At 35.5% G+C, this 13995-nt stretch overlaps 1 protein-coding gene across 2 annotated transcripts in view; it reads left to right on the top strand.

Moving 5' to 3' along the window:
- The first annotated feature begins 4704 nt into the window (after nt 1–4704).
- The window catches only part of LOC121319895 (kielin cysteine rich BMP regulator), a 92408-nt gene continuing 83117 nt past the window's right edge, over nt 4705–13995 (top strand). For both annotated transcript variants that reach the window (XM_041257836.1, XM_041257835.1), the window contains exon 1: nt 4705–5321. In XM_041257836.1, the coding sequence (XP_041113770.1) occupies nt 5177–5321 (145 nt within the window). In that variant the 5' untranslated portion in view covers nt 4705–5176. The remainder of the gene's footprint in view (nt 5322–13995) is intronic.

Genomic DNA, 13995 nt, shown 5'->3' with positions numbered 1-13995 from the left:
AGACAAACCACATTGATAGAGTTCCCCCAGGATATTAACCATTAACAAAACATGCTGCCGTCCAATATCCAGCAGCACAGACAGCTGGACACACTTGGCTATGGGAATGTGTTCAGGAGGTGTTTTGAATAACTTACTTAGACAATGAAACAAAAGTAAAACTTTACCATATGAGAGGACATTCAATTCATAATTAGCATACTGTGTTGCATATACCACATAGAAGAATGCATATAACAAGAAGTAGAAAGAATGTAATATACAGCAAACTAGGTTAAGCATATAGTAACCAATATAACATACAGCAAAATATATATAATGCATAGTAAAACAGATAAAGCATATACTGAAATATATAGTACATACAATGGAATGGATATACCATCTAATGAAATGGATAGAACATATAACATAATAGATATTATATATGGCAGAATATACAGTATATAGCACATAGTGAAATGTATAAAACACACAGCAGAATTGATATACCTATAACAAAACGGACATAGCAAAGTGGATACAACACATAGCAGAATATTTATAGTTCATTGTATAATAGAAATACTATATATAATAAAACATATTTATCATACAGTGGACATAAAATGAGGCAGTCAGTGGATATAGCATATAGCAAAATAGATAAGGCATATAATGAAAATGAAGAACATAAAGCAAAGTAGATACAATATGTAGCAGAATAGATATATCCAGAATGGCAAAATGAATGTAAAGCACACAAATAAAAAGATTTTCCAAATATATTTTCCTGCACTGGAAGAAAGGCAAGTGTTATAGAAAAGAACTCGCTGTGGGGATAAAAATGATCTTATTTAATGTTCTGCCCTCATGGTCCTCATGGCCTGTTACTGGGTGTTACGATTTGGTTTTCATTGCCTGAAGCTGCTCTTCTTTCTGCAGGATGTATTCATCCACCACTGTCAAACTAACAAGGGTAGACAAAAGGTTTCCGTCTCCTGCTGATTTATCAACAAGGTCATGTGACTTTCTGAGCAACCAGCTAAGTTCTTCTACTCTGACGCACATACGCAAGCGACACATCAGGTGCTTGGTCACATGACAAAAGTGATACCTCCAAGAATGTAATACGTCATGTGAAGCTGATATATATCCAAAAGGTGTTCTATCTGTTTCAATGTTATATGTGTTATATTCATTTTGCTACTCACTGTATCCATTGTTTTTTTTGTGATCAAATTTTTATTGTGTTTTTATACAGCACAAATAACACTGCTACATACAATAATGCACACATTCTTTCCCTTCCTCCCATCCCTTCCTGAACCCCTCGAGGGTAATTTGACTCTGCAAATAGGTAGCAGGTAAACAGCGAACCCCGACAATCCTCACATTTCCTAACAGTCCCAATGACAGCTTTTGCCATTCTTTGTTATATTATATCTATTTTATTGCACTTTATATTCATTGTGCTATGTGCTATGCACAACGTGATTTATGTTTTATCAGTTCAAGTATTAATTTAGAATTGCACAGTCTCATAGTATTATATTGTTTTCAGATACCACATAATATGTTGTAATTGTGATACTGGCATTTCTAAAACATATTGTTGCTAAGAGATTACTACATTGTATTTTGCTGTTGTTTACATTTTACTTATTATCCTGATGATGGTGACTATTCCAGCAGCCACCACCTTGTATGCTGATATTGTAAGATATCTTATCAACTAACTTTGTTATGCAGTAATTCCAACTTGAACATAATGTTTTATAGCACTGGGACTGGTACCACAGCACAATTTCAGCACTCAATGAGAGACCAATGCTGTTTTAATTCAACATGCTATTTTTACTTTGTAGAAAGATTACATGGCAGTATTTCACTATTTTGCCCCAAACCCCATTGGCCTAGCTCTGGGGTAGGCACCCAACCAGGACTGCTATTATTTAATTGATTTTCAACATGGTCATTTAAATTAGTAAGAAACGAGTTGTAAGTTAGAAAATGTCAATGTGGTCTACTCCCGGGCTAGTTCAATTAAAAACAATACTTTTAGTAGGGAAAGGACCTTCCTGGAAAGTAGATATTGCTCTTAAGATATATTATCCTTGAGTAGGATGATGATGATGATGATGATGATGATGATGATGATGATGATGAGGATGACATGATTATCACACTATGTCACATTTTGATTTAATATAATCATTGCATTATCATCTTAGCAGATGGGATTTTGTGATGAATTTTTATTTAAAGGACTGCAGGCAATGCAACAGGTAGCTGAATGTTAAGAAGGGATTTGACTATCTGCCTAACAATGCCATTGTAATGGATCTATTGTAAAAACCTCCACTCAGTCATTTGTTATTAAGAGTGAAAGGATTGCACACTGGGTGTCTTGATGTCAGAAAGATGGATTTGGGGATTTAGAGCTGCAGTTGGCATATACTCCAGTTATCTGCTGTCCTTTTACTTTTGAAATAGGCATTTCCTAATTATACCTCAAAATTCTATGGTAGTTCATTTTAACCCTTAAGGAAAAAAAAAGTTTTTCTCTACATTTAAAATGTAGTTATCAGTTCATATCGAGAACAGGCACATATATGTAAATATATGAAACATAAAAGAAAAAATGTACATCAGAAATAGATTTGCTTTTACTACGAAGCTAAATCAATCAGTCTGTATAACTATTTATACATTATTAATATATAGACACATAATTGAGTTGCCATCTAAATTAAAAACAAACATTGTATAATATGCTATTGTATGTTACAGTTCCTTTATGCCCATATTATCCAATATTTCAATCCCATTAAAATGATCTATTTCAGGTAACTTGGATGGACAGTTACTGTTACATCCATATTAAATCTTATTATAAATCAACAACAAGGAAACCCAACATACCACACACACATCTCCTTTCACCTGAATAATCTTTAATAAGTGTTATAATGGGTCATGCATACTTACCACTCATATCTACTTGAAACCCTGACCCCTCTTTGTTCCCACAAAGCAAAGTATGAGCCTCTTGTGAAGTGGATCTTTCTCAAAGGGACTTGCAGCTGCTGCAGCTGTTTACACTCTTGGGGATGTCCTGTTATCACCATTGACCTCTCCCATATCTCATTGTCTACAGAGGCATCAGAAGATCCAGGCTGAGAGTAAATAGAGAAAGACCGGGAAATACAAGCGACATATTGGGGAAGAATGTTAGCTACTGTAGGTGCCATGCTTGTCAATGGTAATACATAACCTTGTGTGTCAGGTCTTTACTCATTAGAAGGTTGTCTACCCTAGCGTGAGATGAATATAGGAATATGTTCAATCATCTATTCTTTGTGATAACTTGCTTACAACACACAATTTACATTGAGAAATATAGCAGGAGGCTCAGGATGGGCTGGATATGCTGGCAAACCCCCTATGATCTTGACAAATCAGCCTAAAGGCACATTGATCACAATGTTACTGCTATTGGCATTCACTCTCTATGGGTTAACAGATCAGTCAACAAATCAGCCAAAAATATCATTGTTATTTTGGCTGTTTGTCCCAGTTTTTATTTTAGATATTGGAAGTAGATATGTTTGTGTAGATTTAACATACACTTCCATTTTATCATTCAGAAACTACAATTTAAAAATAAATTAACAACCTAACCTCAGTGCTAAGTGACTGAAAAGAAAGAAAAGTTTTAACTGAAAACCTTTTTATCTTGTTATTGTTTTGTTTGATTTGGCTGGCTGGCTGCCCTTAAAGTCACACTGCCTCTCTTGTTAGGCCTTGGTTGACAACCGAAAGATAGCTTCAGGGGTTCCAAAACAGATCTTTAAGAAAACTGAGACAAGAAAAAAAAAAAAAAAAAATAGCATTTTTCATAAGTTGATGTTATCAGCCAACATGAAATGACACGCAGAAGAGAAATAAAGATGAGACCATTTCTATCAGTGTTAGATGCTTTAACCTTTTCCAGCATTCATGATATTTTGAAATTACACGGTAGCAACACAGAATTACACATTTTTTGTCAGTATGTAATGAATCCATAACTCCAAAAACTTTCAATCAAAAATGATAAGGTAAAGGCATAAGAAACTATTTTCCCATATGAATATATATAAAATCATAGACATGGAAAAATAAAAACAAAACAAAGTATGGATATAAAGTGCCTTAGCAATTAAGAGTACCAGTTGTATTTGTCTTTTTTACCAGTACCCTATACATTGTGACATGATTATGAATCCTTCACAACCACCAAATATACAAAACAAGATGAGGGAACTTAAGGTGTTTCTCTTTATATAGGTTACATCAAATTAAAGTGGAAAATGTTCAATTTTTTTTTTTTTTGTATCTGATTTCAGACTTTTTTTTTTAAAACTGCATACACTTGGGTTTTCATTCTAACCTTCCCTTCCTTTCCATACTCCAGCTAAAACATCTTAAGTATATATTTTGGACTTTAGCTCTTTCAGTAGTGACTGCTAATTCTTTATGCAGAACAGTGGGTTGTTTTTTTTTTTTTTTTTTAGGTGGTTGTTGTTTGCTCTGTTCCTATCCTGAATTAATCCACACCATGTTTTAGCTCAGACATCTCGGAGGTGGATCCCAAGGAATCGGCTCTCCCCCTAAGGGGGTAAATTGCTCCTTAAAAAAAAAAAAAAAAAAAAAACTTCCAGAAGTTTTACAAGTGGTTTACTAACTTGTGCAGAAGCAAAATGACAACAAGTTGTAGAACTAATGAGAATAAAAAATAATAATAATCAAATCTGTTATCCAATAGGCTGTTCTCTAAAAGGATACATTTCTGTTGTTTAAGGTTTTAGTTTATTTGTTTTCCTGGAACATGTTTGAATTATGCCTCAGCAACCTACTACAAAGGAGACTTTAGACAGTGCAATAGCCTTCAACATAAACTGCAGATGTACTGTGTTGCACTGATATATAGATCTGTTGTTTCTTCAAAAGCTTTAACTCATGTTTTGGTATTTGGAAGTTTTTAATACATACCATTTAGTTGGTTAGTTAATTTTTAAATGAGAACGTGTGTACTATTTTGTACACATTTTGGAAAACAATTAGGTTTTAAAACTACAGCCACATAACGCGAATCCTAAACTTAGATAAAAAGCCCAAGTGTTTCCCCAGTCCTGTTAGGTCTTGGACCAGCATGAAAGCTGGAGAATTAAGAATGGAGATGTCTCGGCTCAGAGTTACTTTCTTTCTTCAGGTGTTCGTGATTATATTTTGGAATTTTTTCCTGACACCGGGAGCTCAGCTTGACACACATCTCCACGACTACTACGACGAGAACGGTACGTGGCTATGTCTCCTTTTATGTTTGTTATTGTAAAACTTAAGGAATAACGCACGGTTTGATTTAGATCACAGTCCTGAAAAGGTGTCTATGCAGACGAGATTTTAGCGCTTTAAACCTACATCACATTGCAACGTGCGGACTTCCGTTACAGCTAACATTTACACAACTAACATTTACACGGGAATAATGTTAATGTCATTTTATACAGTTATGCTTTTTATTTCATGTATTTTAATATCACAATATTTACGAGTAAATGTAACTAATGCAACTTGAATACAGCTCCAAATCGTAGTTTAATAGGGGTCGAAGTCTATAGACAATTATTCAGACTGAAATCTTGGCAAAAGCCTTTTAAATTGTCTCAATTAATCGTCCTTTGATAAATATCAACTCACAGCCTCTTTACAGTTTCCCTTGTGGTTTCCTCTCGGTGCCCAGAGGGTTGGTATGTTACTAGTGCTGTATTGTTTTCTGGGGCATGGGCTGCACACAGCTTTAAAGTTTCTCCATCACAAGATCAGACAGCAGTGTAACTCCGGTGTTGTTAGTAATTGCTTCAGATAGCGTTAACATCATTTAAAAGTTTTTTGAGTAAAGAAACTGTAAATGTTTGAAGTACAGTACAAATGTTAAGGAAGGGCTATCTATAACATGTACACCTATTTGTTGTTTTGCTTCTTGAACACACATTTTAAATTAAAAAAAGGAACAGAAGTGTCCCCAATGTGGATGTTGCTCATAGTGAATATGTGAAATGTGAAAATAGTTATGCAACCTTGGTTACTTAGTAAATATTGAACATTACTGTCTCAAGTGCCAACTAGGTAAACATAATATAAGGGCAGATCAACAGATTTTGTTCCTATATCCAATATATATATATATATATATATATATATATATATATATATATATATATATAACCAAAAAACAGTATTCTGTATATGACAAACAGTATACTGTTATGCTGAGCTCAGTCCTTTAACTTATGAACACTGTTACTGTCTAAATGCGTTTAGTCTCAAGATCTCTCCATATCAATTCTCTATTGTTTTATAACATACCGTCACCAGCATTTCATTCTGTTTTTTTTTTTTTTTTTTTTTTTTTGTATAGAATCCACAGTGAGATTAGCAAAAATAGAATTGACTTTCTTATTTGGTAGCAGTTGATATTCATCCTCACTTGTGGTGGGGGAAAAAATGTACCGATAAGCACAAATGTGCCCTGCATGCACTCTGAATATTCACTGTGAGATACAGAAGGTATCAGAAAACTGTATTTCAAGATGTCCGTCGAGTAAGGGTGTCCCTCATGGGTGTTTAAAGAGCTCATTTGGGAAATGCAAACAAGCTGTCATCAGAGCTACTGTATTTCCTTAATATCTTCACCAGGCCTGTTGCTGTATTCTTACAGCTTGTCTCCTGTCCTGTGCATCTTGTTTTTCATGTTGCTGAGGCTACCTAGCCTCTGGGGTTCCCCTGATGAGATAAACAGGTGTGTAGGAGAAGGGAAACCTTTCTGCCCCTATGCCATTTGTGGGCCCAATTCCAAGCTACTCTGTCATAGCACTGTTCGGGAATTCAGGCATGCCAATTATTTATTGGCAAAGCTGAACTGTAGCTATGGCCATAAGTTTGGCATCACCTTGAGTTTTACAGTGTAGACGTAATTTAGATATTTTATTTAACATCATGTAATTAAAGAAATTACAAAATGATATCGCAAAAGTCTACCGGAAGCCATACTAGTAGTAGAGTAACTGTTTGGGATAATTTAAATAAATAAATAATTAATACTTTAAATAATTTTTAGCCATTGTCCTACAGCGAGCATGTGTTAGTGTCATCCTGTCCTTGTTTTTTTAGGTTTGAAAATGAAGCTTCTTACACACATTTTTTTAAGCCCACGATTGGCATTTTGGATTTTCCAAAAGTCAGGGCCTGTGTGAGCCCAGGTAAGGTGGGATACAGGGCAGGGAGCGTAGAGAACAAGGGCTTATTGGTTTCCTCAGGCATCACTGACAGTTGTCTGACAAAAACAGACATCATTGTGGGAACTTGTGCTGTAGTAAAAATGGCACTGCAATGTAGAAAGTCTGCATGGTCCTCCTCTTACTTTTGTAGCTCTATTGTGGAATGCACTGAATGCCAATCTTTCCCAGTCACATACCATTAAGTTATTGTAGCACTGCACCATTATATCAATACTAGTGTTGTATGGGTTGCTGATGTTGCCGGTGTTCATACCCATACATGGTGCTATGGGGCTTGCACCAAATTAAATCAGATATTTGAAACTGAAGGAGTTGTTAATACGAGAAGTGCTCAGAGCCCCATGCAGGTTACAATGGGGCACTAAGGAGAAACCTTTGAAGACACTGATTCCAAAATTATTTTATTTATATTTTTCAAATAGGGGACAAACTTTGTGGCAGGCATAAAACATAAAGGCCATTTGGTCATCTAAAAAACAATTTCTAGTTAATAAATAAATAAATAACTTTTTGCCATAACATGGTGTCTCATCAGGGGCACCAAAGACTATCTGCACCACAAATCAAAATTATCTGAGTTTGTTTTTCTTTGCTTAAAGATTGTTTATATTTGAAAGAAATCGAGAGACGACTAATAGTAACAATTATGCTTATGACGACTTTCAGGATACTCTGTACAGCTATGGTGAAAAGTTTTGCATCACCTAGAATTTTAAGATTGAGACATAATTAAAAGAATAAACTATATGAACATGATCTAGATTTTGTATTTAACATCATGTAAAAAAGAAAACTACAAAATATCTCAAAAGTCTACCAGAAGCGAAAACAGTAGTACAGTATGCCTACTGTGTAGCAAAGTACCTGAAGCACATGTAAGACCCATCTTACTGTAGGCAGCCTTGGTGTCTTATCTCACATCTGAGTGGGTAGCTGGTATTTTTAATTTATTTGAAAAAAAAAAAAAAAACTACTATAACGTAATGGTTTCTTCCTTTGATGTTCAGTGTTTCTATACAGAAGGCCATTGTCGATATTTGTGCTAAGAACACAAAACATTGTTTGTACTATAATTAAAAAAAAATTGTGTGTGTTTGAAACTGTTTTTGCAAAATGTATTTAGGCATCAATGTGTAATATAGGCATTTTTCAAAAAGGCGAAATTATGTAGCTTGCTTGCTTGGAAATACCAAGTGCAATACTTGAGTAAGATTAGGAAACTCCAAAAGAGCTGTGATCACTGTCTTTGAAGAGCACTGGCTAACTGCAGATCAGATACAATGCAAAGGCTTTCACATTATAAAGGATAACATGCATTCATTTTTGGATGAGCAAGGCTAGCAGAAGTTATAGTCTTCCTGGGTAAAGGCTGTTACTCCCCCTGATGTGGTGAACCTTGTACATTGGTGGTTATGTAACTTTATCATGCTGAGACAGGAGTATGTATTTGCAGGACAGGTAACAACTTCTCCAGTCTCATCTCTCCCAGCAGGTTATTACTTCTAGATAGCAGCATGCAAGTAACATTGAGCTTCTTTTTCAATGACTGATTGAGATGGCGAGGATGTTGCCTGTTTATAGGCTTTAGTGGAAGTTTCAGTGTTCCATCAAGAGGCCAGATTCCAGTGTTTAAATTTAACACCTGACCAGTTATGAGTTACACTACCTTACACAGCCCCCACCTTCCAGCAACTGATGCTTTTTTTTCTCCTTTTCAAAGAGGATCACCTCACTTGTTATAGTAGATGCTAGCTGCTTGACAAGTCTGTAAATATTTATCTGCTATTTTTAAATGTTGGCTGTGATACCTCCCATTTACAACATGGAAATCAAGTATTGTATAGAAGTGTATCTCAACATAGTGAAAACTGGCTTACTTTGCACCTGTGTTGCTGTTACTGTCAACTTGTGACTCCAGGGCTGTGCTTCCTGTAGACAAAAACATCCTTAGCAAAGATACTCCAGAGTAGGTCACACCCCCTGACACCCTCCACTCCTCATGTAGTTTATCAAAACAACAGGAAAATGTGAATTAGGGTTACTAGGAAAGGTAAGGACTCAAAATTAGAACTTTCTTGCCTTTCTCGTTCTCCCCTGCTGAGGATACTGATTTGGGAATAGAGTAGAATCGACTTTATACACAAACAAAATTTTAATTAATGTACACTCCTTTGCACATATTTTTCTAGGTATGAATGTAGGTCATTGTGCCCTGCTTTCGCAAAAGTTCTCTTTGCTGATTGCTTATTAGGCTGATGAAACTTTGCATGGTATGTTGTGCTGACCTTCTTTGTTGAAGTACTGTGTTACCTTGATGGCTGAGCTATTGAAGGACCTGAAACGAATTAAAGTTTGCATGGGCATTTGTTACAAGTTATTAAACAAATTAACACAACACCCCCAAATGAAGAATACACATGAGGTATATATCTTCACAACTGACATACGTTGCTAGTGTTCAGTTGTTGGCTCTCAGTTTACTATTCAGTGGTGGTAAATATTGATTTTACCTCAGAAGAGAAGTGAAAGAATTATTTTACTAGAACTAGTTAATGCTGTAATGATACAAAATATCACATGCAGATGTACACTAAGCCCAAAGTTACAAAGATATAGCCAGGTCATGTATCTTAATCATGAAGCTATATTCATAGTTATATATTTAAAGGTTCCAACAGCTGTTGTATAGTATAGCAAATGTATAAACATCTTAACCACATTTAGCACACTTATATACGGACACAGGGGCACAAAAATATCAGACCAACTACATTTTCACTGAAAATGATCCAGCAAATTCAATTAGCTAATGCTAGGATTAACTGGTTAGCATAAACAGAAAATAAAAGAACATCTCAATCTCTGTAAAGACTATCAAACACATCTCTGTATGAAACGCAGAGAGTGACATCTAATAGGCATCATTATAATGAGGATGGAGTCTATAATTAAAAAAAAAAAAACAAGAAAGTAGCCAGGTACCAAAACTCGCATCTCAACATTTTCACAGTGCTCTGGAAACCATTCACCGCTGGCAATAAAACATTCTGGAATAAGCTGTCTTGGCAAGGGTCACTTGAACTTGTTACTTCTCTAATGTCTTGGTATAGAGTACACACATGCCACTAAAGATCACATTACTTTGAGACTTACCCCCATTTATAAAGTGAAAGGTCAATAACACATTTCCTGTAACACTGATGTAGGCAAATAAAATGTAAATAAAACTGACATACTTTCTTTCTGCTCTGCTCTTTCTATATGTCTGCTCACACGCTAACATATTCGTAATCAAAATTCACACGATAGAAAACAAAAACACATACTGCACAGCATATCCCAGATGATAAACAAAACACAACTGTACAACCTTGCCCTGCCCTTTTAATTGATTATAATCCCCCAGCACTGACTAAACAGGAGTGGACCAAACCGACTATCGATCTGCCAAAAAATATTGCATGACATTGAGTCGGTCAGGAGTTATCACCAATAAACAAAAAAGGCGAATATGAATACTGACAAAAACAGACTGTCTTCCCAGAGGGCAGAACTAAACAGTAATAATAAAAAAAAAAAAAAAAAAAAAAAAACATTTTGCAAGTTTTCACTATACTGTTGTTTGAGTTTAGTTCAGTGCTATTAAAAGCTGCCTTCAATGTATTTTAAGCGACTTGTATTAAGAGAGTGCCAGAATTTATTGTCATTCTTGAGTTCCTGCAGAAACCAGAGAATTATAAAACTTTCATAGTTTCTCAAAGTTTCTGACTGAAGAATTTTCTGAATTGTGTTTTGGGAGAGGAGCCTGTGATTAATTGATTCAGCCTGGCATGTTTCGAAAGCAGTTCAAGAAGCTTAGCTTTCTGAAGATGTAAAATACATTTAACAGAGTTGGAATAGGATGTGGAGCTTGTTGGAAATGACAGGTAGAAATCACAGGAAGCTAAGCACATGCTCTGTGGAAACATCTATAACTTTAAACAGTTCATCATAAATTCTGAAGTAAAACTATGAGTCATAAGAGCCAACAAGTTATTACAGTGCCGAATGTTTTAAGTTACAGCACCAGCAAAACATAAATAAATACAATAGTAGGGACTGATAAGTAAGTGAAGTTCTTTTAAAAGATTTAAGCAATAATTACAGAGAGTGGGAGTGGATAAAATCTTAAATGGCCATTTCAGACTCTTCTGTGACAGGTTCAGATCTCATATATACAGTCTAACTATTGGGGAAGGCATCAGCAAGTGGCTTGCAGTTATTAGAAGCTAGTTGGGTAATAAGCAGGACATCAGGTGGTAAAATCAGTTTGCCATAATGTTGTTGTTTTTTTTTTCTTTCAAACTCAAGAATGTGAGGCAGATTTATTGAATAATTTTATTCTATTGACTTTGTGAACTTTAACATGACTCATGATTTGTTTTTGACCTGTGACCCCTTAACTGGCATAAAATTAGAATAAAGTTTGATTAGGTTTCAGTTAGTCTATATTGGGCATTATCAGAAGTTTGTGGTGTTCCACAGGGCTCCATTCTAGGCCCATTGCTGTTTTCTTTATATATGTTACAGTTGGGTGACATTATCCGCAGACACGGAGTGAACTTCCATTGCTATGGGGATGATACCCAGCTATATCTGTCCTTAAAGCCAGGAAATTCTTCTGCTTGGGTGTTCTTAGCTGCTTGACTCACAGACATCAAGCATTGGATGTCACAGAATGTTCTGATGTTGAATTCAGATAAAACAGAGGTTATGCTAGTGGGATCACAGAACCAACTAAAAGGAAATGTGGGATTACATGAGCTCGACCCTCGCAGTCTCTCATCAAAACTTAAACTAGAAATTAAGAGTTTGGGGGTCGTCTTTGATCCTGATCTATCATTTGAGACTCATATTAGGGAAGTTACTAAAGTATTTTTTTACCATTTGAGAAATATATCTAAACGTAGAACAATTATTTCCATATCTGATGCTGAGAGACTAATGCACTTTTTTCTGGCGTCCCAAAACATGTGGTATCCTGCTTGTAGCTTGTTCAGAGTACCGCTAGAATTCTAAAACCAGAAAAAGTTAACATATTATACCCTTGTTAACTTACAATGCCCTGAATGGATTAGCACCTAGTCATTTGCAGGAGTAACTGATCCTGTATCTTCCAAACAACACTCTGAAATCACAGGATGCGGGGCTGCTGGTTATTTGTAGGGTAAACAAAAGCAACATGGGAGGAGGGAGGGCTTTTTCTTGTAGAGCTCCTAAACTATGGAATGCTTTGCCTTCATTTGTCAGGGAAGCTGGTGCCGTTACAGTTTTCAAGTCAACACTAAAAATGCATTTTTATAAAATGACTTTCTTATCTTAGTGGGATTTAATGTAACTTTAAAATTGCTGCTTTTGTGTATACTGTTATTTATATGGTCTGACTATGGCAGTTGTATGTGTGACATGCTATACAAATGTATTGTGGTTTGTTCTTTTTTTCTGCTATGTACCATACAGTGCTTGGCTATACTTTTGTATAAAAACCGCTATATAAATGCAATAAATAATACTAATAATATTATCTGGGAAGATGATTATTTTTTATACACCAGACAGTATTTACAAGAGAAGATCAAATTAAGAGCTCTAGGAAAACTGCCTGTTCCCAGCTGTGATCTGTTTAGGTATCCCATCCCAGTCTCTGCCAGAACTTGCAACTTGAATTTCCTCAGACTGTTTGTCTAGAATCTCAGTTGTGGAACGTGATTCGAAGAAATGATTAGGCGCGTTGTTTCATCACACAGGTCATTGAAAGGTTATTCCAGCTTCACCTATAGTCAAATATGTGATAGCTGAGAAGAGGAGAGAATCGAAATGTTAAATGTCATCTGTTTAGATGAAGAACACAGTTTTATTGAATAGGCTGTAAAAGGTTCAAGGACCATAAACATGGTCAACAAACATGGGTGGCCCTCCTGTCCTTGGGCTACTTTTTTGTTCACATACCACCTGTATTATTACAAAAAGTTATCTTAAACCAAAATTAATTTTAAAACCTATGTATTTCTCGATCTGGGAGCACAGACGAATGAAAGTGTCACTCGTGCAGCCCATCAGCATTATTTTGAACATTTTTTTTTCTTACATCCTAAAGAAAGCAACTTAAATGGAAATGAAGAGATTTTATTCGAGGTCTGTTTCTTTGTCATGGCTCCAGAACCCACCGGTTTGTCACCCAGTGTTACACGTATACTCTACAGCACATAAACAATTTAGAAGCCTCAAGGACAGTACATTTTGTACAATGTTACCTTACAATATCCCATTCGTATTACCCAAACTGTATATTGATAAAAGATTATTTTCAGGCAACACAGTAATGTGCCCTCAAATCTTGTTCTTCTACACCTTAACAGAAGAATCAGAAACCAAATAACCAATACAGGGATAAGTACAAGAATTAAAATACTGGTTAATTAGGTCTTTAAAAAAAACACAGATTTTGTTATAATGTTTCTGGGGATTAACTGTGATGTGCGACTAGTTTGTATTTTCTTGGAGTTCATGTGATCATGCTGGTTTTTGTAACAGACGGTCTCAATGAGGAAGGGGTCTATTGTATACTTGTTTAATGGTAGAAACAGTTTTGTTTCCATACAGTGTAGGTGGGAGATTCGTCTTTTTTCAT

Source organism: Polyodon spathula, chromosome 8 (genome assembly GCF_017654505.1).
Source record: "Polyodon spathula isolate WHYD16114869_AA chromosome 8, ASM1765450v1, whole genome shotgun sequence".
Lineage (NCBI taxonomy): Eukaryota > Metazoa > Chordata > Actinopteri > Acipenseriformes > Polyodontidae > Polyodon > Polyodon spathula.
The sequence above is the reverse complement of the archived record's forward strand: the minus strand, read 5'-3'. Positions and strand labels throughout refer to the sequence as shown.